Source organism: Carettochelys insculpta, chromosome 20 (assembly GCF_033958435.1).
Source record: "Carettochelys insculpta isolate YL-2023 chromosome 20, ASM3395843v1, whole genome shotgun sequence".
Classification (NCBI taxonomy): Eukaryota; Metazoa; Chordata; order Testudines; family Carettochelyidae; genus Carettochelys; species Carettochelys insculpta.
The window spans coordinates 18,312,159-18,334,145 of record NC_134156.1 but is presented as its reverse complement, the minus strand read 5'-3'; the positions used below and the strand labels follow the sequence as shown (position 1 = coordinate 18,334,145).

At 41.5% G+C, this 21,987-nt stretch overlaps 1 protein-coding gene across 11 annotated transcripts in view; it reads left to right on the top strand.

Annotated features, from left to right (window-relative positions):
- The first annotated feature begins 298 nt into the window (after nt 1–298).
- BPTF (bromodomain PHD finger transcription factor) overlaps nt 299–21,987 on the top strand; it is a 117,237-nt gene continuing 95,548 nt past the window's right edge. For all 11 annotated transcript variants that reach the window (XM_075014345.1, XM_075014342.1, XM_075014336.1 and 8 more), the window contains exon 1: nt 299–538. In XM_075014345.1, coding sequence (XP_074870446.1) covers nt 421–538 — 118 coding nt within the window. In that variant the 5' untranslated portion in view covers nt 299–420. The remainder of the gene's footprint in view (nt 539–21,987) is intronic.

The window sequence follows — 21,987 nt, the reverse complement described above, 5'->3', positions numbered from 1 at the left end:
AGGTCCCGGCAGCGGGGTAGCAGTCGGGGCAGGTGGGCGGCCTCGGCCCAGGTGGAGGCGGTGGGGCCCAGGCCGAGGGGGGTCGGGGCTGCCCAGGCCTCTTCCTCCTCCACCGCCTCCTCCAGAGGGGGCAGCAAGAGGAAGGGAGGCAGCGGTGGCAGCAGCACCCCTGGTGGGGGAGGCAGCAGCAGCCGGGGCAGGGGCAGGGCTGGGGCTGGAGGCGCAGGGGGAGGAGGCGCAGGAGGCAGCTGCAGCAGCCAAGGCAGGGCTGCCTCGTCCAGGAGGAGCATCAGCAAAGTGGTGTACGATGATCATGAGAGCGAAGAGGAGGAGGAAAGCGTGGTGTCCGAAGAGGAAGAGGAGGGAGACCCCGAGGAGAACCAGGACTCTGAGGAGCAGGAAGAAGAGGAGGAGGAGATCATGGAGGAGGAGGACGACGACGACTCCGATTATCCCGAGGAGATGGAGGATGAGGATGATGCCAGCTATTGCACTGAGAGCAGCTTCAGGAGCCACAGCACCTACAGCAGCACCCCAGGTATAGAGTCCACGGGATGCACTGTCAAAAAAAGGGGAGGGCGCCCCACATGCTCTCTCTAGCTTTCACGCAGGAGGGGTAAGGCAAGCAATAGTAAGGGATGCCTGGTAGCAGACGCGGGGAAAGAGGCATGCAAATCAAGTGGTGCTGGCAACTACACAGATGCGTGGAGAATACGAAGGTGGTTATAAACTCACACGGGGAAGGAGAAATAATATGGGCAGGGTAGGAATGCAATGAAACACAGAGAGAGGGAGCTTGCAACAACCTAGACACATGTTACACCAGAAAGTGTTCGTAAACAGCGGTGGAGGAATTGTATGGAGCATCCGCTGGTACTTTTATAAAGGCAAAGGGATGCATACATAATAATAAGGTCCTTGTAAATCCATACAGGCACGGATGCCTGTAACATCAAGTTCTGCTAGCAGACACAAGAAAGGGAACTGCAGGCAACCTGAGGTCTTTTTTCAGAAATTAAACTCTGGATTTTAAAGTGTGCTTGGTAGACATGCATACATGTCTAGTTGCTTCAGAACAAAACTAGCTTTACTAGAAGGAAAAGGAGGTGCATTGTTCAAAATGGAGATTGCTTTGTTGCAGTTTTGGGAGAAAATTCACAGGATTTAATTGCACTGTTTTAAATCCAGTTTTTGCCCCTGGAGTGTTTTAAGAACATTCTCACCCACAAACATTGAACTAAGAAAGGTGAAACTAGAAGAGTGTGGTAGGTTTAAGTCTTCAGAACATGTGCATTTTAAGATGTGGCAGACATTAAACTGGGATTATTTAGTGGTGTTTGTTTATTTGAGGCTTACTTTGATTATTTTGTTCACAGGTTATTTTAATTATTCTTTTTACATCATTAATAAAAATTTGGGCTTGCAAGCCTTTTTAAACCCTGTGCTCCTCTTTTTCCATAATTTGGTTTATTTTAGCAGTTTTTGAAATTTCTCTCAAATATTGATACATGAACTTTTGCACTACTTTTTCATTCTAGTGCAGTTTAGGCTTGATTTTTTTTAAGCGGTCCTGATTCAAGGACCTATTTAAGCCCATGTATAAATTTAAATTATCTTGATGAATTTCCATAGGCAGTAAACACACTCGCAATCTAAATATTTGACATGTGTTTGGTATTGGTGGAAAAATAGTCTACTTGTGCAAAATCATTTACTGTACTGAATAAAATAGCTGTGTGGTCTTGTGCAACTTGTAGACAGTTTTGGAGAAGGAGGAAAAGGTAGTCCAGGTTGCTAGAATGTCTTATTTGTTTTAATTCTTAATGTCATTCATTTCATAAGTCAAAGGACTTATGAAATGAATGACATTATGGGGTTTTGCAAAACTCTTAAAGGAGTAGAATTTTTTTAAAAGGCACCGCTTTCATATCCTAAGGGTTCTAAATGCAGTAGAGTAGTTTTTTAGAAGGAATTGCAGGGCATTTTGAATATAATACAATCTCCAAAGAGATCGTATTTTGGAAAAAAATATTTAATTCATCTATAAGGATAGTACTTTGATTAGTTTGACATCTTTTTCAAAAAGTTCTTCCTTAAAAATGAACTGTTGTACTGATTCAGACCCAAAGGCTGAAACTTATTTTTCAGCATTTTCTTAACTATTGAAGTTCCATTTAGTTATACGAGAGCACTTTCATAGTTGCCCATCTCCTGCTTGGTCAAAGGAAGAATTAGTTTCATGACTTCATAGGGTCATGATGTGAAATATTTTGATACCAAAATTCCATGTGTAAGATCCATTATACAGAATACAATGTAGAAGTTCTCAAGTTCTGAGAAAAAGGACCTAAGTAAAGGGATTAAATACTGTATTTTGGCAAGCAACAAGATATCTTTGGGCATGTGTATGGATATATATTGTCACTATATTTATACACAAATGTATGTGTTATTTAAGTGCCAGCTACTACAATAGTATGTTTTGTAAGAACTCGTAGAACTTTAAATTTATGTGATTATTTCTCAAATTTAAAAATCCATACCTTAAAAGATAACATCTTAAAATATCATGTATGTATACTCTGAGTTGCCAGCTGATGGCAAGAAAAATTGGATTGTAGCATGGCTGGTATTTTAGTGATGTTCAGAAAGATTTACTTTTTAAATTATTTAAATATTTTTGTGTGTTAAGTTGCCTCTCAAATTCATAAGAAAAAAGCAAGTGATTATTATTCATCATCTGCAATAAACAACATTAAAGTAAAAACTTTTAGCTATTAGTCTGTGTTCACCTGATGCAATATGTATGTCACAAGCCCTGCCACTTAAAGGTAGTAGTAACTGGCATCTTACTCTCATTAGATTCGGGCATGGTATTTGCACTACACTCTCATTGGAGGTGTGGTCATATTCATGGTTGCAGCATTATTGCAGAGAGGTGTAGGGGATATTATTCATGAGTCATGTGAACACTAAACAAAACTTATGACCAATTTACATTAGTGAAATACATTTTAATTTTTTTTTCAAATTAATATATTGAAAGATAACATGATGGTATGGCCCATAGCCAACTAAGGCTCAGTTCTTGTGCTCTACTGGAAAGTGTGTGAAGTCTCTTGAATGTGCATATTGGGATACGTACTGCTTTTGATGGTACTTGAATCTTTAGGTTTAAGAAATTAAAAAAATCGTTTTAGGACTATCATTACATCTTTGATATAAAGCTTGACAATTAATACAGTTTGCTTGTTAGCACATTGATTATGGCTGTTTGTTGCTTTTGAAGGATGTGATAGATGCTTTTCTTTTGGTGAGGGAAAGCCACCAGTGGAGTTCCTTCAGTCATCTGGTAGAAGGACTTTGACTGGTTCAGCAAATTGACTATTTTGACACACTCCTGATCCAAGTATCACAACTCTGCAGTACTGTGCCTTTAACGTGCATTAGTTTGGCAAGCAAATTTTCGTAGTTATCCTGTGTGTGTTGTGTTTCAAAACACTACTGCCATCGCCTGTCCTTGCTAACCTTTTACTGTAAGCATGTTCTGATGTAATTATGTATATTCAGTGCTTCAGGTACAATTTTTAATTTAAAACCCCATGGTTAATCAAGATGGCCAAGCAATCAGTGTCATCCTACCATCTATCTCTTTCTGAGTTATTTCTTCCTTTTCCCACAAAACTCTGGGAAAAGTGGTTTATTCTTGTAGCATATCTTCAAATTCTTTTTTTTTTTTAATTGGACTGAGAGAATTAAATGTCAGTTTGTCTGCAGACAGTTCTACAGTAGTGGATTTGTGATGAACCAGGGGACTATATGTATAGACACATGATTAAATTTCTTGATTTGGATTCTGTCAGTGTGAAAGTGCATGCAGCTACAAGCTGTCATTATTTGCTTTTGAAACTAGTAACTATATCAGAATCTTACTTTTGAAAAGGGATTATACGGTTGGAGAATTGTAAATATTGTACATTTTTGAAACTTGTTAACCATTTGTCATTTTTATTGCCTAATTTTTGTCTCAAACTACTGGGGATTATTTAGAAGGCACTATGGTTTGGTACTGAGGTACATAAACTGAACTTCACTGATCTCATCATCTTTGTAGGAGCACTGACTAAACACCCAGTCTTAACCTAGCATGCACCTGGCTTTAAATGAAACCTGTCATGGGTTCTCTTGAGGCAGTCTCTAACTCAGTGTTTCCCAGACTTTTTGCCATCATGCCCCCTTTTGATTTTGAGAAGCCCTCAGACCTCCCACTTCTTCACTATCATCCAACCCCCCTTTTAACAAAAAAATTCAATTTGTAATTTAAAATAAATAAAATCTTGATATAAAAATGTTAGTTAAAATTAATAAGCACAGTTTTTCTTGACCCAAAATTTTAATAAAAACATAATTTAACATCAGACAGCAGAAACAAATGAATTTAATGTGAAAAATGCTGCTGCATTTTCTTCATAAGTTGGGAAATCCTAGGAGACCGATTATAGACCATCTACGGTAATGGCACCGGCCCCACCTTGCGGGTGCCTGGTGTAGCCCAAGCTGGCCAGCTGCCTGAGGCCCTCCCCTCCCTCAAAGCCAGGCATCGCCAGCCCCCTATCTAGCCCCTTCTCCTCCTCCTCCCCACACCCACATTCACTCACCTTTGCAGGAAGCAGCTAGCTCCATGTGGGCCTTTGCCAGCTGCCTGCTTTTTATAGTGTCTGAGCTGGTCGCCCATGTGAAATGGCAGGGTATCAGAGAGAGAAGTAAAGGCTGGCTCTTTCTTGGGGTTTGGAAAAAGACTGCGTCTCCTCGCTCCCCGCTTGGAATTTCTTCATGCCCTCCAGTTTGGGAAACCATGCTGTAATTAGTTGTTTTGGAGTTGTACTGATGTAGAGGGGATGTCATCAGGACATCACACCAGCTGTGAATGAACTTGAGGGTGCTGGGACAGTCCTCGGGTATGTCTGCACTACACAGCTTTTGGTGACAAGCCTTGTCAACACAAAGTTGTTGATGAAGTCAGCCGTGTGAACTGTTTGTAAGCGCTTTTGTCAACAAAATACTTCCACCCCCAACGAGGGGGTTTCATTTTGTTGAAAACAGAGTACACTTGCCGGCAGAGCAGCATTCACACTTTCATGTGCTGCAGCAAACTGTCATTCATGGGGTTTTTTATGAATGACAAAAGCTTTGTCAAGTGCAACTGTAGGCATATCCCTAGTGAAAAGTTTTGTAAAAAGAGCAAGTGATTGGGCTTGTGGTTAATTTTGTTACACTGACTTGCAGCTGTTACCAAAAGGAGAGAATTTATACATCTATATGGTTGTGCTTAAACTAGCCAAAAACTTTGAAATGGCCATGCAAATGGCCATTTCGAAGTTTACTAATGAAGCGCTGAAATACATATTCAGCACCTCATTAGCATGCTGGTGGCCGTGGCACTTCGAAATGGACGTGGCTTGCCGCCGCGCAGCTCGTTCAGATGGGGCTCCTTTTCGAAAGGACCCCAGCTACTTCCAAGTCCCCTTATTCCTATGAGCAGATGGGAATAAGGGGACTTTGAAGTAGCCGGGGTCCTTTCAAAAAGGAGTCCTGTCTGGACGAGCTGCGTCAATTCTGAAGTGCCGCGGCTGCCCGCATGCTAATGAGGCACTGAATAGGTATTCCAGCGCTTCATTAGTAAACTTCGAAATGGCCATTTGCATGGCCATTTCGAAGTTTTTGGCTAGTGTAGACGTAGCCTATGTGTTTCTAAAAAAGCCATTTAAAATAAAAACCTAAACAGTTGTGACCTGTTGGGATCAATTTTAAAAAAGGGAGCATTCTTCTTGTGAATATTTGCATCTGGACTCATCGTTAGCTTTTTAGCAATTGAACATTGTCTCATACTGTCAGAGATGTAGCCATGTTAGTCTGTATCTTCAAAAACACGAAGTCCTGTGGCACCTTATAGACTAACAGATATTTTGGAGAATAAGCTTTCATGCTCAAACTAATGAAGTGGGTCTTTGCCCACAAAAGCTTATGCTCTAAAATATCTGTTAGTCCACAAGGTGCTACAGGACTTCTTGTTGTTTATCTCATATGAGCTACTTTTTAACTTTCTTCTAGACTTGCAGCACAGTCTAAGATTTGACATGTGACCTTAGTGTCACATGGCACTAACATACAGACAAATAATTGTTATTGGTAAATATAATTTTTGGAAGATTTTCATGAAGAAATGTAAATCTACTTTAATTCCTAAATTATGTTTACACATACTGAATATAATTGTTCCACCAATTATAAAATGAAGCTGTCATCCTTATTTGTTGGAAAAAAATTGGATTCGGGGTTGGAATTTTGCTAAGATTATAGGTGACTGAGTACCTCTCAGAAAGGCCATACCTGATTTAGGTATTGCTATACCTCTCACTATTGACCAAAACATTTGAAAAGGTGTCGGAAATATTTTAGGTGATAATACTATCTTTCTAGCTGTCTGGTATTTGGCGGGGTCCCATGTGGCTTCTTTGTAGATGGTCCCGCTTTTAGAAACTAAACTTATGTGAAACCAGTGTATCTCTGCTTGTTGCAGAAGCAACTAACACCTACTGTTTTTAGAAGTGTGCTGGCGTCCTTGATGCCCAGAAAAAAAGGCCAAAGTAACTCCATGTCCCATTAATGTTAAGTGAAGTGAGGGTGAATGTTTGGGGTGGGTCTAGTGCAGTGTTGGCCACACGACGCTTTTGGGCTAGCAATATATTGATGGAATGCATACATGCTTGACGCAGGGGAGGGGTGGTGGTGAAGTAGGACTTCATACTGACACAATGCCGCATGTAATGCTCAAAAATGAATTTAAAAATTAGTGTTTTTAATGTCTTTTAGTTTACAAAGAACAAAAAAGACGAGAAAAATCATCTGAATGAACAACTAAATGTCCTTTCAATAGGAGGATGGGTAGCAACCCTATAATTTAGTATAAAAGTTAAATACAAACCAAAAACAAAACATGAATTTACAGCCAAAAGAAGGGTGGTTAGAGTCATTATTTTATACAAAAGTGGAAAGGACAGTATTGTTCAAAAAAGGACTGTCCTTTCTCAAAGCTTAAAAAATGTTTTTATGGAGAAAGAACTACAAAACAAATTAAGTATGGAATAATTTTTAAATTTTATGTTTTTATAAATTTGTAATTTCTAAGAAAACTGACAAATAAAAAATAACACTGATTGCTTTTGTATCTTGTGATCGCAAATCAGCTTAATATTAGGAACAGTGTGTGCGTGTGTATACATATATATGTATATATATATAAGTAAACAGAATACTGAATGTAAGTATACTGGAACAGGCATATGTTTTGCACAGCAAAATGCAGACTGGTCCCATAGGTGTGAATTGAACTGGTTAGAAATTTCCTGGAAAATTTGTGGAAAGAAATCTCTTAAAAACATGGCTAGCTGGATGAAATTTCATTTTGAAAGAAATGGAAAAAAAAGTGTTTAGAGGAGATTGAAGCATTTCATTTTGACTTCCTTGGAACAGATTGGCTATGGCCCTACTTGACCAAAACTTCGGAATGGCCATGCAAAAATGGCCATTTCGGAGATTACTAATGAGACGTTGAATTGAATATTCAGCGCCTCATTAGCATTAGGACGCTTTCAGGCGCGGCACTTCAGAAGCTCTGCTTTTGAACGCACATGGCTCGGTGTGGCTATCTGGGGGTCATTTTCGAAAGGACTCATGCATTTTGAAATCCCCTTATTCCTCTTGGTGGAAGGGATCAAAAGCGCCGTGGCCAGAAGCTTCCTAATGCTAATGAGGTGCTGAATATTCAGTTCAATTCAGCACTTCATTAGTAATCTTCGAAATGGCCATTTGCATGGCCATTTTGAAGTTTTGACCAAGTGTGGCCAAAGCCAACGTTTCATTTTTCCATTTCAAATGATATTTTTATTTTTATTTTATAACATGAACACTTGAAGTAAATATAAATTACCCAAAACAATTTTTAAGATTATATATATTTTTTTTCCGTTTTGGAAAGGGGAAAAGGCTCAACATTTTTTAATTTTCTTGGAAATAGAAAATCCAGTTTCTGCCTACTTCTAGTTATCAGACCTCTTCAAACAATGGAAAAGTTCTGTGGCTCAGCACTTTCAGCTGAAAGCTGGGTAACTCAAAATAATATAAAATGTAGCAGTCAACTAATCTCTAAAACCATCTATTTTCACATTGTTTGAAAAAAAATATTTAAAAAAACCTCTTTGACTACGCTTGGCAGTGTAGTCAAAAGTGAGAGTGCCTGTTAAGTATGTGCTGAGGAGGGTACCTATTTCTAGGGAATCCTCATGCCTCCATAGAAGCACATGATTGATTTGGCAATAAACCTTCATGTTGAAGAATCTGTGTACAGGCCCTTAAATCTGCAATAAAATCCAGTTTTTATTTTAGTACATAACCAATCAGACTGGTTTATGTATGAATAAAATTGTTTGAAAGATTCAGTGGGCCATAACACCAAGTACAAATAAGTAATCTCTTCTGCTTAGAGATGCAAAATTCTTCACCTGTTAAGATTTGAATATGGAGTTAGGGTTTTTTGCTTTTTGAGGTTGGGGGGCTGGTCAGCATTTGGTGATGTTCGTATTTTAAATAGCACAGGGAATGTCCTTTTGTTCCCTGTGTTTTGAATGTATCCTGATCTCTGCAAAAGTTGCAGATATAACACAACCTTGAACTCATGTCTTGAAAAATAAGTGAAGGATTAGAATTTAATACTTACCTTTAAGCCTGGCTGTTTCTATTGGCAATGAAAATTAAGGGGAAGGATTTGGAGGAGAGAAATTAAAACTAGCTGGCTATGTCTACACTAGCCTCCCCCCCTTTTCGAAAAGGCATGGCCAATGAGACACTTTGGAATATGCTAATGAGGTGCTGCAATGAATATGCAGTACCTCATTAGCATAATGGCAGCTGTGACACTTCGAAAGTAGCACTTCTGATTGCGCTTGGCTCGACTACGTGTGGTCGTTTTCGAAAGGACCCTGCACTCTTCTAAATCCCCTTATTCCTATTTGGTTACAGGGAAGGTGAGTTGTAGATATTTGTGAGAAAAGCAGTTAAGGAGGGAAAATTCCGAAAGGCCTTGTGAAGTCAGTTGTGGGCTTGAAAAACCTTTGAAAGCCCTCTTTAAATCAATGAGAGTTCACTTTTCAAGTTATTGCAATGCAGATTTCTAAAGTCCCAAATATTTACCTAGTTAGTTTTGTTATATGTTACCTGATGTATAGATTTGTGGATTGAATCCAGACCAAGTGAGCAGTAACCAGAATTGTTTGCTTGCTAATTGGTCACTGTAAAATAAGTTTGCTTCCTGCTGTTGGTGAATTTTGTGTTGTAGATGTTTGATGGTTAAAGTTAGTACTAATGACAGCCTTTGATGAAGATCTCAGCTAAAATAAGGATTAATTGGTAGAGATGGCTGTTTTATTCCTAGATCTGATCTGGATGTCAGGGTGAGGATTTTTGAAACACATTATACTAAGTAAAAATTCCTTCCAAACAGTGGAATTGTATGTACACTAGGGAATTGCACTAATTTAAGTAAATTTTTAACCCATTTACTTAAATTCGTGTGAAAATTGTCGACAGGTTTTTGGAGAAGAAGGGTGTTAAGATGCAAATTTCTGACTGGAATTTATTCCTCCAAATGTTGTATTTCTGAGGTATTGTTTGGACACATGTCTGCTTGTGCTGTATTAACCTTGCCTTTGGAGTAGTTCTGTGAAAGGAAATAGCATAAATGAGCTCTTTTTGTTTGAAATAAGAGAGATTGAATTGTCTTGTTTCAGACCAGCTAAATGGCCAGAGTTTTTATCTTCAAGACATTTTTGTGTGGTAATCTTGGAACTCTTGGGATCAGTTTTGAATAGATTTCTGTGGGTATGAAACAATTACATTCTGAACATTTGGAGATTGATTTCACTTGCTAATAATGGTAGTGCAAAATTAAGCTTTAAAGTTCAGCTGGGGATGTGGTGGTTTGTGTCTGTCAGGTTTACTGTCAGTCTTCATGGTTCAGTATAATGGTTCCATCTGAGAAAAGCTATACAAACTTTTTGCATTAAAGTCTTTCAGTGGAAGGTTGTCACTTAGAATCATAGGGCTAGAAGGGACCTCAGGAGGTCATCTAGTCCAGCCCCCTGCTTCAAGCAGGATCAGCCCCAACTAAGTCATCCCAGCCAGGACCTTGTCAAGCTGGGACTTAAAAACTTCTAGGGATGGAGAATCCACCACCTCTGTAGGCAGTGCATTCCAGTGCTTCACCACCCTCCTGGTAAAGTAGTTTTTCCTAATATCCAACCTACACCTCTCCCTCTTCAACTTCAGACCATTGTTCCTTGTTCTGCTATTCAGCACCACTGAGAACAGTTTCTCACCATCCTCTTTAGAGCTCCCCTTCAGGAAGTTGAAGGCTGCTGTTAAATCACCCCTCAGTCTTCTTTTCTGTAAACTAAACAAGCCCAATTTCTTCAGTCTCTCCTCATAGTTCATGTGCTCCAGCCCCTTAAGTATTTTTGTTGCCCTCCGCTGAACCTACTCCAGCACATCCACATCTTTTTTTTATATGGGGGGGGGCAAAAGCTTCACCCAGTGCCAAATAGAGGAGAACAACTACTACTCAGGATCTGCTCAAAATGGACCTCCTAATGCACCATAATATGCGGTTAGCCTTCTTGGCTACAAGGGCACACTGTTTACTCATATCCAGCCTTTCATCCACCATACCCCTAGGTTCCTTTCCTCTGTACTGCTGCTTAGCCAGTTGGTCCCCAGTCTATAACATTGATTGGGATTCTTCTGTCCCAAGGGCAAGACTCTACACTTTTCCTTGTTGAACCGCATCATATGTCTTTTGACACAATCCTCCAATTTATCTAGGTCACTATGGATCCTATCTCTATCCTCCAACATATCTACATCTCCCCCATCTTTGTGTTGTCCGCAGACTTGCTGAGGGTGCAATCTAGTCCTTCTTCCAGGTCATTAATAAAGATGTTGAACAACACTGGCCCCAGAACCAAGCCTTGCGGCGCTCCATTTGAAACAGACTGCCATCCAGATATTGAGCCACTGACCACTACCCATTGGACCCGACCGTCAAGCCAGCTTTCTATCAGTCCTATAGTCCAAGGATCCAATCCATACTTCCTTAAATTATGGGGAAGAATATTGTGCGACACTGTGTCAAAAACTATTCTGAAGTCGAGGTATATCATATCCATTGACTTTCCCATGTCCACAGAGCCTGCTACCTCATCATAGAAGCTAATCAGATTGGTCAGGCATGACTTGCCCTTGGTGAATCCATGTTGGCTACTTTTGATCACTTTCCCCTCTTCCAAGTGCTCCAAAATGGATTCCTTGAGGATCCCCTCCATTATTTTCTCAGGTATTGAGGTAAGGCATACCGGTCTGTAGTTCCCTGGGTTGTCCTCCTTTCCATTTTTAAAGATGGTCACTGTGTTTGCCTTTTTCCCGTCATCTGAGATCTCTCCCGATCTCCAAGAGTCTTCAGAGATAATGGCCAAAGCCGTGGCAATGATGTCTGCCAAATCCCTCAGTACCCTTGGGTGCATTAAATCCAGACCAATGGATGTGTGTACATCTAGTTTTTCTAGATAGCTTATAACTCATTCCTTCCCCACAGATGGTTGCTGTCCACGTTCCCTTACTGCATTATCCAGCACCATAGTGTGGGAGCTGTCGTTGTCCGTGAAGACTGAGACAAAAAAAGCATTGAGTACATCAGCTTTTCTTACATCATCTGTCACTAGGTTACCTCTTTAATCCAGTAACAGCCCCACACCTTCTCTGATAACCTGCTTATTGTTAACATGCCTGTAGAAACCCTTCTTGTTACCCTTCACATCCCTTACCAGCTGCAGTTCCAGTTGTGCTTTCACTTTTGTGATTACTCCCTAGCGTTCTCCAGCTACATGTTTATACTCCTCCTTAGTCAACTCTCCACTTTTCTATTTCTTGTAAGCATCATTTTTGAGTTTAAGTTGACTAAGGATTTCCCTGTTAAGCCAAGCTGGTTGCCTACCATATTTGCATTTCTTACTATGCAGCAGGATGGTTTGTTCCTGTACATTCAGTAGGACTTCTTCAAAATACTGCCGGTTCTCTTGAGCTCTTTTCTCCTTCATCTTTGTTTCCCAAGGAGTCCTGCTCATCAGTTCTCTCAAGGAGTCGAAGTCTGCCCTTTTGAAATCAAGGGTCTGTATGTTACTGCTCACCTTTCTTCCTTCTGTCAGGATGCTGAAATCTACTCTCTCATGGTCACTGCAGCCCAGGTTTCCACCCGCTTCTATTTCTCCTACTAGTTCTTGCCTGTTTGTGAGAAGCAGATAAAGTTGTGCATGGCCCCTGGTTGGTTCCTTCAGCACTTGTACCATGAAGTTATCCCCAACATTCTCCAAAAATTTATGGGATTGTCTGCCTGCTGCTGTATTGGTCTCCCAACAAATGTCCGGATGGTTAAAGTCTCCCATGAGAACCAGGGCCTGTGATTTGGAAGCTTCACTTAGCTGTCTGAAGAAATCCTCATCTACCTCCTCTCCCTGATCGGGTGGTCTATAGCAGCCACCAACTACAAGCTCACCTCTATTAATTCCACCTCTAAGCTTGACCCAAAGACACTCAACTGGATTTCCTCCCTCCTTATACTGGAGCTCTGAGAAATCATACTGCTCCCTCACATATAGCACAATTCCTTCTCCTTTTCTGCCCTGTCTGTCCTTCCTAAACAAGTTATAACCTTCCATGACCATCCTCCAGTTTTGTGAGCCATCCCACTAAGTCTCCATTATTCCAACCACCTCATACTTGGATTTTTCCTGATGATTAGTTTTATTAATTTGTGATATTTGTGACAACAGTATTCCTTGATAGATTGAGGATCTTTTAGAATTGGAGAAAGGTAATTGGAAATTTCTCTTGTGGTGTCATTTTTGAGGAAAAATTATAATGCTAATTTCAGATTGTTCCACTCATTTGCCCTTTGGGTAATTGGTATAAAATGTATTATCTGGATGACCGTAAAAAAGCTTATCCCCAGATAGACCTTCTTATGTTGGGATATTTTATGGTTAGACAAAATTTCTGTATAGTTTCTCTGTACTAGTTGGCAAAGGAGTGCTTGTTGCTTTCTAACATAAAATTCCAGTGACTAACTTCATTAGGCAACAGCAAAGGTAGCAAATTGACTGTGCAAAAACATTTTACTGTCCCACAATCCTATACTATAGGAATAGCCAGCTAACACTAAACAAATCTTAACCCCAGCCAGCTAATAAACTGCTGCACCAATAAACTCTAAGTCTGCCTCTGGGGTGACAGCTGCTTCTCAATGTCTCCTCTGGGTTCCTCTCTTACATTATTCATACCAAGGATTGTCAGGATCAAGTGTCTGTGTTACGAAATTACATTCTTGGATTGAAGAGTTATTTTTAAAGGCTTTCAGAAGTCATCTAGGCAGGGTGCTGATGGTGATACAGATGGAGTAACTAAGATCGCAGATAGAAGAACATTTAGTAGATGGTCAAGCGTGGTTCAGGAAAGATAGAAGTATCATACAGCAGATATTGGCATAAGACTGATCACGGAGAAAGCTCAACAAAAGAACAAGAACATCGACACTTGCTTTGTTGATTTTCAGAAGTCAGTATATATCAGAAAGTGACTTGGGCTTTGTTGGAATCGTATGGAGTGGATAACAGACTGATACTGTTGTTGAAGGGATATCAATGATAAGACAGAGGCAGCGGTGAGATCATGCAGAGACTTGGGAAGTTGGTTTAGAATGAGTAGAGGTACGAAACAACTGGAGCTGATATCTCTGAGTATCTTTATCGTGCATCTAGAGAGAGTGATAGACGAGATCATTGAAGAGGTGAAAGGGATATCAGTGCATGGTTGATAATTAACTTGAGATTTGCAGATGATATAGTTATCATCGAGGGAGATGAAGAGAAGCTAGAGAGAACACTGTAGGTGCTAAACAAGGAATGGAAGTGGTACAGACTGATTATGAACATTGGTAAAGCAAAACCCAATGATATTTGGAAATAAGGAAATAGGAAGGAAGATGTATGGATGTGAGAAGGGTGTTAATGAAAGATTCGAAGGGAAGAATGTTGGCGTTCAAGAGTTGTTGTTATAGAAAGATCCTGAGAATAAGATGGATGCAGAAGGTCACCAAGGTGGAATTATATAGGAAGAGACAGCTGAAAGAGAACCTACTGCAGAAGGTTATACAAAGGAAGTTACAGCTATTCTGGCGTATTTGTGGAATGAATGATGAATGAAAAATCAAGACCCTGGTATTTGGCATAATGGATGGTTTGAATAGGAGAGGCAGACCCCACAGAGAATGGGTAGATGATGTAGTAGATTGATGCAGAGCTAGTCTACAGAAACTGGACAGGGAAAGATGAAAGGAAATAGGGAGAGAGGCATCGGTCACCAAAGGGCAGTAAATCAACTAGCTCATATGGAAACTACTGTTAAGTGGTAGGGTCTCGAGCATGCCCTAGATCATTGTTCAGCAACCACCAGCATGGGTGCCAAGAGGGCACACAGGACAATTTTCATCAGCATGCAAGGCAGGAGCTCAGCCGTGCTCTTCCTCCTGCATGCAGCCGGGGAGCTTGCTTAAAGCCATGCGGCTTGTGGATTAACAAAAGATCAGCCATGCTACCAACCGCCACCTAAATGGTTAAGCTCTGCACCTTGGTATATTAATGAAGCTGTTGTAAGTAGGACTATTAGTGACTGTAAAAAGTATCAATGGCACTTGGACTATAATAGAGGTTGAAAGGTCAAATTTCAGCACTCTGCCTTGGAAAGGTGGAAGGGTTGCTGATCCATTCCCTAGATTGTTAGAAAGCCATGGAACATGAGTTAAGTAGGAGGGCTTCAGTCAGAATGCTCTGGCATGTGAAATTTTGTTTCATGGAAAAGGTAAAAGGATATGAATGAGCTGCGAAAGGATGCAGTACTCATGAAATACTTCTGGGAGCCAGAACCATCAATACTGACTTTTTGGTTAAGTGTTAAGTATAAATTTAGACACCATCAGCTTGAAATCTAGCCAAATAAAATAAAAATCGAGAAGTATTCTTAAGTATTACACCTGCTTCTGAGCCTTTCTGACAGCTTATTGCATTTTTTATGATCACCTTATCTATCTTTTAAAATATTCCATTCTGTTGCTAGGTGAGAAAGTGTTTGTAAATTGACTATAAGGGAAATACTGAAATGGAAATGGTACATAAAGTGATGGCAATTTGAATGTGGTGTGTATGTGTTTGGTGATACGTGAAAATAACCAGGGCCCATGCATGTGTTTCAGTGTGTAATTGTCAAGAGTACAGCTGCCCGTGTGCACTTCTTTTGTTAACATGTATATAAGTGTGGGGCTTATTTTGGTTTAGGTTTAGTCTTAATTAAAGTTAAACCTAGATAAATGTGGTGTAAACTTAGTGTCCACACCCATTTGCATAGTTTAACTAAATTAATCTAAAATCTTGGTTTTCGAGTTGAGTAGCTTTCTTTTATAGGCAAAGCCTAAGGTCTGTAGGCATTTTAAAAATAGATTGATGTAGCTACACGGTTCATGACTGTGAAGAATCTTATGCCCTGAGCACAGTAGTTAGTTTGACTTAACCCCCAGTGTAGACATACCAAGTTTGACTTGGTTTGAAAAAAAGTAAATGATCAGATCTCGGGGTCTGCAAACTTACCTGTGAAATCATCTTTAGAAAACAGCCAAACAGTTTTACAAAGCTATCTATTTAGTTTGGGAATAAGTGTAAGAAATCTCATTCCAGAGGGAGATATGCAAGTGCTTTGAAATCGTGGCTTATCATTTAAATGCTGCTTCTGGTTTGCTTTCATGTGAAATCACAAATTAATCTTAGTTTAAATGTAACTGCGACAGTGCTGCAGAATTTAGGACATGTTTATCCAAGGAGTATATATTCTTCATTAGAAACTAGATTTAGTTAATTTTTCTGTGAATGATTTATTACAGTTCTTTGCTACATGCACCAACAATAATACATTTACACACATGGAAAATTGTCTTCTCTATTTTCCAGTGCATTTTGTCTTCTGTGTTTGTCTCATGCTCTTCAGGTATTCTGGAGTATAACACCCGTCATAAAATATAAAAGCACAAGATTGGCCAAAACACCATGCATGTAAGCCACTCATATAAGAAATGATTGGGTAGTGTTAGTTTATAACATATTTTGCACCTTTGTGTATGCTTTTCTTGCCTGGTTCTGAAAACTACTCTGTTTACATTGCTGAATTAGTTAAAACAAAGTGGTGAGCTTGCTAAGAGAGATGCCATTGAGCTCTTAAGAAAAGGCTGTAAAATAATGTGAATTTTACAATAGCGTTAGCTGGAGTAGGATTTGAAGTTTAAAGGGGAAGTAAGTTTACAAGCTATAAACAGGCAATGTATAAAAGTAACAGGAAGTTAATTAGTTGCGTACTGTGTGTGCATATCTTATTACATAATGCGACATCTTGGCTCATTTCTACCCTGTAGATTTATTGTATTTTAGCTTTCACTGCTTTATACTAAGGCAAACTAGAGACAAAGTGTAGTCAGAAGATACCTGAATGCTATTTGCAACTTACGTCCTGAAGTGAAGAGCTCAGTTTACTTCCCACACCTTCTTCAGGTGTTAATGTAACAGGTATTTAACCTCTTCTGAGAGTCATCACCAGGGTTCCTGCTGATTTTTTTTTCCACCCATGGACAGAATGAATTTTATGTTCTAGTTTGCCTGCCGTGTTTAAATATTTTCCACTGACTTGTGCAGCTGTGTACTGAAAGAATTCTTGTATGCCCTACTTCTCTTTTTCACAGGGCAACAAAGATAGCTAAGTAAACTTTGAAATTTATTCTGATACATTGCTCAATCTTTATCCATTTCTTCTATAATGGAAACATCTGGCAGTTAATCTTTGTGCTGTTATCCCTTCAGAGTGTGTACTTTAAGTATTGAATAAGATTTTAATTTACCTTTTACAGTAAATTTATTACATTTGAAATTAGGTTAACCACTTCAAGATTGGAAGTAATTTACCTAATTTTGTAATTGTTTTCTGTCTAATATTTTCTTTCTATAGTTGCTCAACCTGTGATATGTTACTCCTGTATGAAATCATCTGTCAAAATACCTTTTATGGATCATAATGCTTCTTCTTTTTATTTTTTATTTCTGTTAATAGTGAGTTTTTCTGTTTAGTAAGACTGTAAAGTATGCTAGTTGCTTTAAAATGCATACTGCTCTGAAGAAAACTGTAAAACTGGCACTTTCTGAATCAGAGATGAGGAAACTTTTTTGGGTTGGGGGTTACTGACCCACAGAAAAGGGGCCATGTGAAGCAAAAACAAAAACAGACAAAAACTGAAACATCATGGACGGAGCCCCAACTGATAAACAGGAACAAGACACCTCAGTCATCCAAGTCAGGATGCTAGGGTTTCCCTTGCACTCCAGCCTGGGTGGTTGGTGTGGATTACGGCAACATGCAGGGCTAGTAGATTTTATGGGGCCCTCAAGCTCTGGAGTGGAGCTGAAATGAAGAATGAGTGAGGGGGATCTGAAGGGGTGGCGGAGCAGGGTTTTGGCAGGAGGTAGGGCACAGCAGCCATGTTGATGGTATGGGTGGGAAGCAGAATGCAGAAGCAAGCTGAGGATGCAGGATCTGAGCAGGAGGGAGGATGGTGGAGTGAGCTGAGGGTCGGGGCACCTATCTGGTGCAAGTACAATGGTGCCAGGGTGCGCAGGTGGCTAGATGCCACTATGTGCTTACTCGTCCTGCTGTGGGAGGCAGAGAGAGCCCTAAGCTTTACAGGCCTGATCAAGGCAAGCCTTGGGGAGGATGTGGTTTGCTGACCGTGTGTTCCCCACCCCGTTCTAAATCAACAGATCTTTTTTTTTTGTGTATTCAAGCATTTGTCTATCAGTTCCTAAGGTTGATTGATATCTGCTTTTGTCACCACATTTGTTAGGGATTAGTTCTTTCAATTCGTAGATAGTCCATTGTGTCCGACGATGACTTCTTGAGCTTGCACAAGCTCATTGGTTGTGGATTCGCATGTGGTTGAGGAGTCCAAGCTTGGAACGGCATGGGCGTTCACAGTGGGGGCAGGGGAAATGTCCTGGCTCTGTCGGTACGGCTGCTGCTGTTTCTTTCTTCCTCTCACGAGCATCAATGAGGCATAAGCGTTGCTGCTCTTCAAAGTTGTTATACGCTTGTCGTACAAGAGCATGCTAGCCTGTTTGGTCTTTTGCATGCTGCTCTAGCTGATCTGGTTTTAAACCAGCATGAGTGATGTTGGCCTTCACGCAGTCTTTATCTCTCCTGTGAGGCCTACCTTGATTCCTTTTGCCCTGTGAGAGTTCACTGTAGACGAGTTGCTTAGGGATTCTCGATTCCTCCATTCGTATGATGTGCCCTGCCCAGCAAAGCTGGGCTTTCAGAATCATGGCTTTGATGCTCGTGGTTCCTGCTCTGTTCAGGACTTCCAGGTTCATAACCCTGTCCTGCCATCAAATGTGCAGTATTGACCTCAAGCTGCGCGTGTGGAAGCGCTCCAGCAGTTTTATGTTTTCTGTAAAAGGTCCAGGTTTCACAGCCATACAGGAGACTGGTCAGGACTACAGCCTTGTACACTTTCATTTTAGTGGATTGGCGGCTATTGTACTGATTCAACACTCGCACTTTCAGATGTCCTAGTGCCCGGCTGGCCTGGCAGATTCTGGCATTGATTTCTTTGTCAAGGGAGCCATCATTGGCTATCACACTGCCAAGGTACTTGAACTCCTCTACTGTTTTTAACTCTGTTCCTTCAATAAAGATTGAAGTGGGGAGAGCAGCAGATCATGGAGCAGGTTGAAACAGTACCTTGGTCTCTCCGAGGCTGATGGTCAAACCCAAGAGGCGAGTGGCATCAGGAAACCTGTTGACGATGAGCTGGAGATCAGATTCCTTGTGTGCCGTAAGTGCACAGTTGTCAGCAAAAAGGGCTTCGAGGATGAGTCTCTCAAACGTCTTGGTTTTAGCATTCAGACGACGAAGGTCGAAAAGTAGCCCGTCAAGTCTGTATTTTATGTAGACTCTGTGGTCCAGGTCTCTAATTGCATGGCTGAGGACAAACTTGAAAAAGAGGTTGAATAACACTGGAGCCAGCATGCACCTTTGCTTCACACCATTGGATTTCTCAAATGGATGTGAGGACTTGCCATTTGAAAGAACAAAGCCAGTCATGTCATCGTGGAAAAGGTGTATAAGGTTAACTAATCTTCTCCGGCAGCCAAGTTTTGACGGGATAATCCACAGGGCTTCTCTATTGACAGTGTCAAACACCTTGGTCAGGTCTATAAAGACAGTGTACAGATCCAAGTTCTGCTCTATGCACTTTTCCTGGACCTGACGAACAACAAAGATCACGTCAGTGGTGCTGCGGCCTGGGCAAAAACCACACTGTGCCTGTGGTAGGTTCTCCTCTGAGATGCTGGTGATCAGACGGTTGAGGATGACCCAAGCCAAGATCTTCCCAGTAGTACAGAGAAGGGAGATGCCCTGTAGTTTCCACAGTCAGCTTTGTTGCCCTTGTTCTTGAAGAGTGAAATGATTGTGGTATCCTTAAAGTCTTTGGGCATGTTTTCTCCTTCCCAGATGCTGATCAGGATGTTGTGAAAGGCTTCAAGTGACACTGTTCCTGCCGCTTTGAAAATTTCAGCAGGGATACCGTCCATCCCAGGGGCTTTGCCAGAGCTGGTCCGGCTGATTGCCTTTTTGACCTCATCCATTGTAGGGGACAGGTCAAGACTGTCTATTGTGGGTTTCTGAGGGATCCGGTCTAGGGCCACAGGGTTGACAATGGAGGGTCTGTTGAGAAGGTTGCTGAAGTGCTCTCTCCACCTGTTGTTGATGCTGTTCTCCTTCCGAAGGGTCATGCCATCTGCAGACAGGAAAGGTGTAGTACTTGGCTTTGAAGGTCCGTATATAGCTTTGATAGCACTGAAGAACATCTTGGAGTTCTTGGCGTCAGTGTAGTATTGGACTTCATCAGCTTTATTCTCCCACCACTCATCTTGCATTTTGCGAAGTGCCATTTGCGCCTGGCTCTGAATCTGTTTTAAATGATCACGTTTGGGGATTGAGGACTGATCGTTTTGTCATAGCAGAAATGCTTTCTGTTTTTCCTCTAAGATCTTCATGATGGCCTCATCATTTTCATCAACCCAGTCTTGGTGAACTCTCTTTTTCAGTCCTAGTGTTGACTTGGCTGACTCCGTCACCAGGGTTTTGAACTGGTCCCACTTTTGTGTTGGGTCTCCAGTCAGAGGTCCATGGGACATCAGGACTTCATCAAGGCGGGCTGCGAATTTTTCATGATGACCAGTATGTTGCAGCTTGCCAGTGTTGAAGGAGGGTCTGACAACCTTGAGCTTCTTGTGGTGCAGTGGTGTGATGTGCAGCATAAGGACTAATCTGATGAGTCTGTGATCAGTCCAGCACTCAGCTCCCTGCATGGCCCTGGTGATCTTAACATCTTGAATGTCCCACCTGCAATTGATGACATAGTCAATCAGGTGCCACTGTTTCGATCTCTGGTGCATCCATGTGGTCTTGTATTTATTGGCTTGCCTGAAGAGAGTGTTGGTAATCGTCAGGTCATTTTCTGCACACAAGCTCAGCAGAAGGGGCCATTGGCATTCATGTTACCAACACCATGATGCTCCAGCACCCCTTTCCAGGTCCTACAATCCTTGCTGACCCTGGCGTTGAAGTCACCCAACAGAAGAAGCTTGTCACTAGGAGGAGTTGCTTTCACAAGATGGTCAAGGTCCTCATAGAAACTTTCTTTTGCTCTGTTGCTGCTAGTCAGTGTGGGGGCGTAAGCACTGATGACTGTAACGTGGCGAGAGGTGTTGAGGGGGAAACGGAGCTTGATCAGATGCTCACTGATACAAGTTGGTAGGTCAGGACACTGGTGCAGAAGTGATGTCTTGATGGCGAGTCCCACTCTGTGGATTCTGTCTTCATTTTCTGGCCTGCCTTTCCGGAAGAAGGTGTAACCTCCTTTTGATTCACAGATGGGTCCTTCCTCTGCCAGTCTGGTCTTGCTCAGGGCAGCTATGTCAATGTTATAACATGCCAGTTCTCTTGCTGCGAGGGCCATTCTTCTCTCCGGCCTCATAGCATTCTCCTGCCCGAGAGGGTGCAAACATTCCATGCTGCCAATACCATCTTTCTTTTCACTGTTTTTTGACCACTGTGAGGGTAAAACTGCCAGCTGCAGCATGCTGGCCATTTTGGTTGGGATGAGCAATTTTTGGGACACCTTTTCGAGTCCCCTCCCTCATTTTGAGGGTGAGCAGTGCTGTTCCTAAAAAGGCCTGTTCAGTCGCCTGGGATGCTGCCGAACTCTGTCATCCCGGGGTCAGAGTTGAGCGACCAAAGTCCACAGACTGCCTACATGCGGGTTTGGAGCTCTGACTCCCAGTGGTCACCTCCACCTGTTGCTTTGCCCTTCCGCCATTGCCGCAGGACTTTGAGGTCGACAGAAGTGATGAGAATGTGCAAAGAACCTATGCAGGATAATGTTTAAAGTGGAAAAACCCTTGCACAGGGGCAGTTTTACTCTCTCAACCTTAGAAGCCTGGTTCCAGTGGTATGAAAAGTCGTCAGGGCCGGGACTTCCTAGGCTGCAGTGGATGGCCATGCCGCCTTTGGTGCCTTGTCATGCCCTTCGATCTCCACAGAGGGATGCAGAACCGTCTTTCTGGTCATTGGATCTTGCTGTTGATCTCATCCGCCCCTTCCTCCGGGGCCGACTTTGCATGCTGGGATAGGCAATTCCCTATTTCACCTTAGGTTTCAGAACAGCCGGCT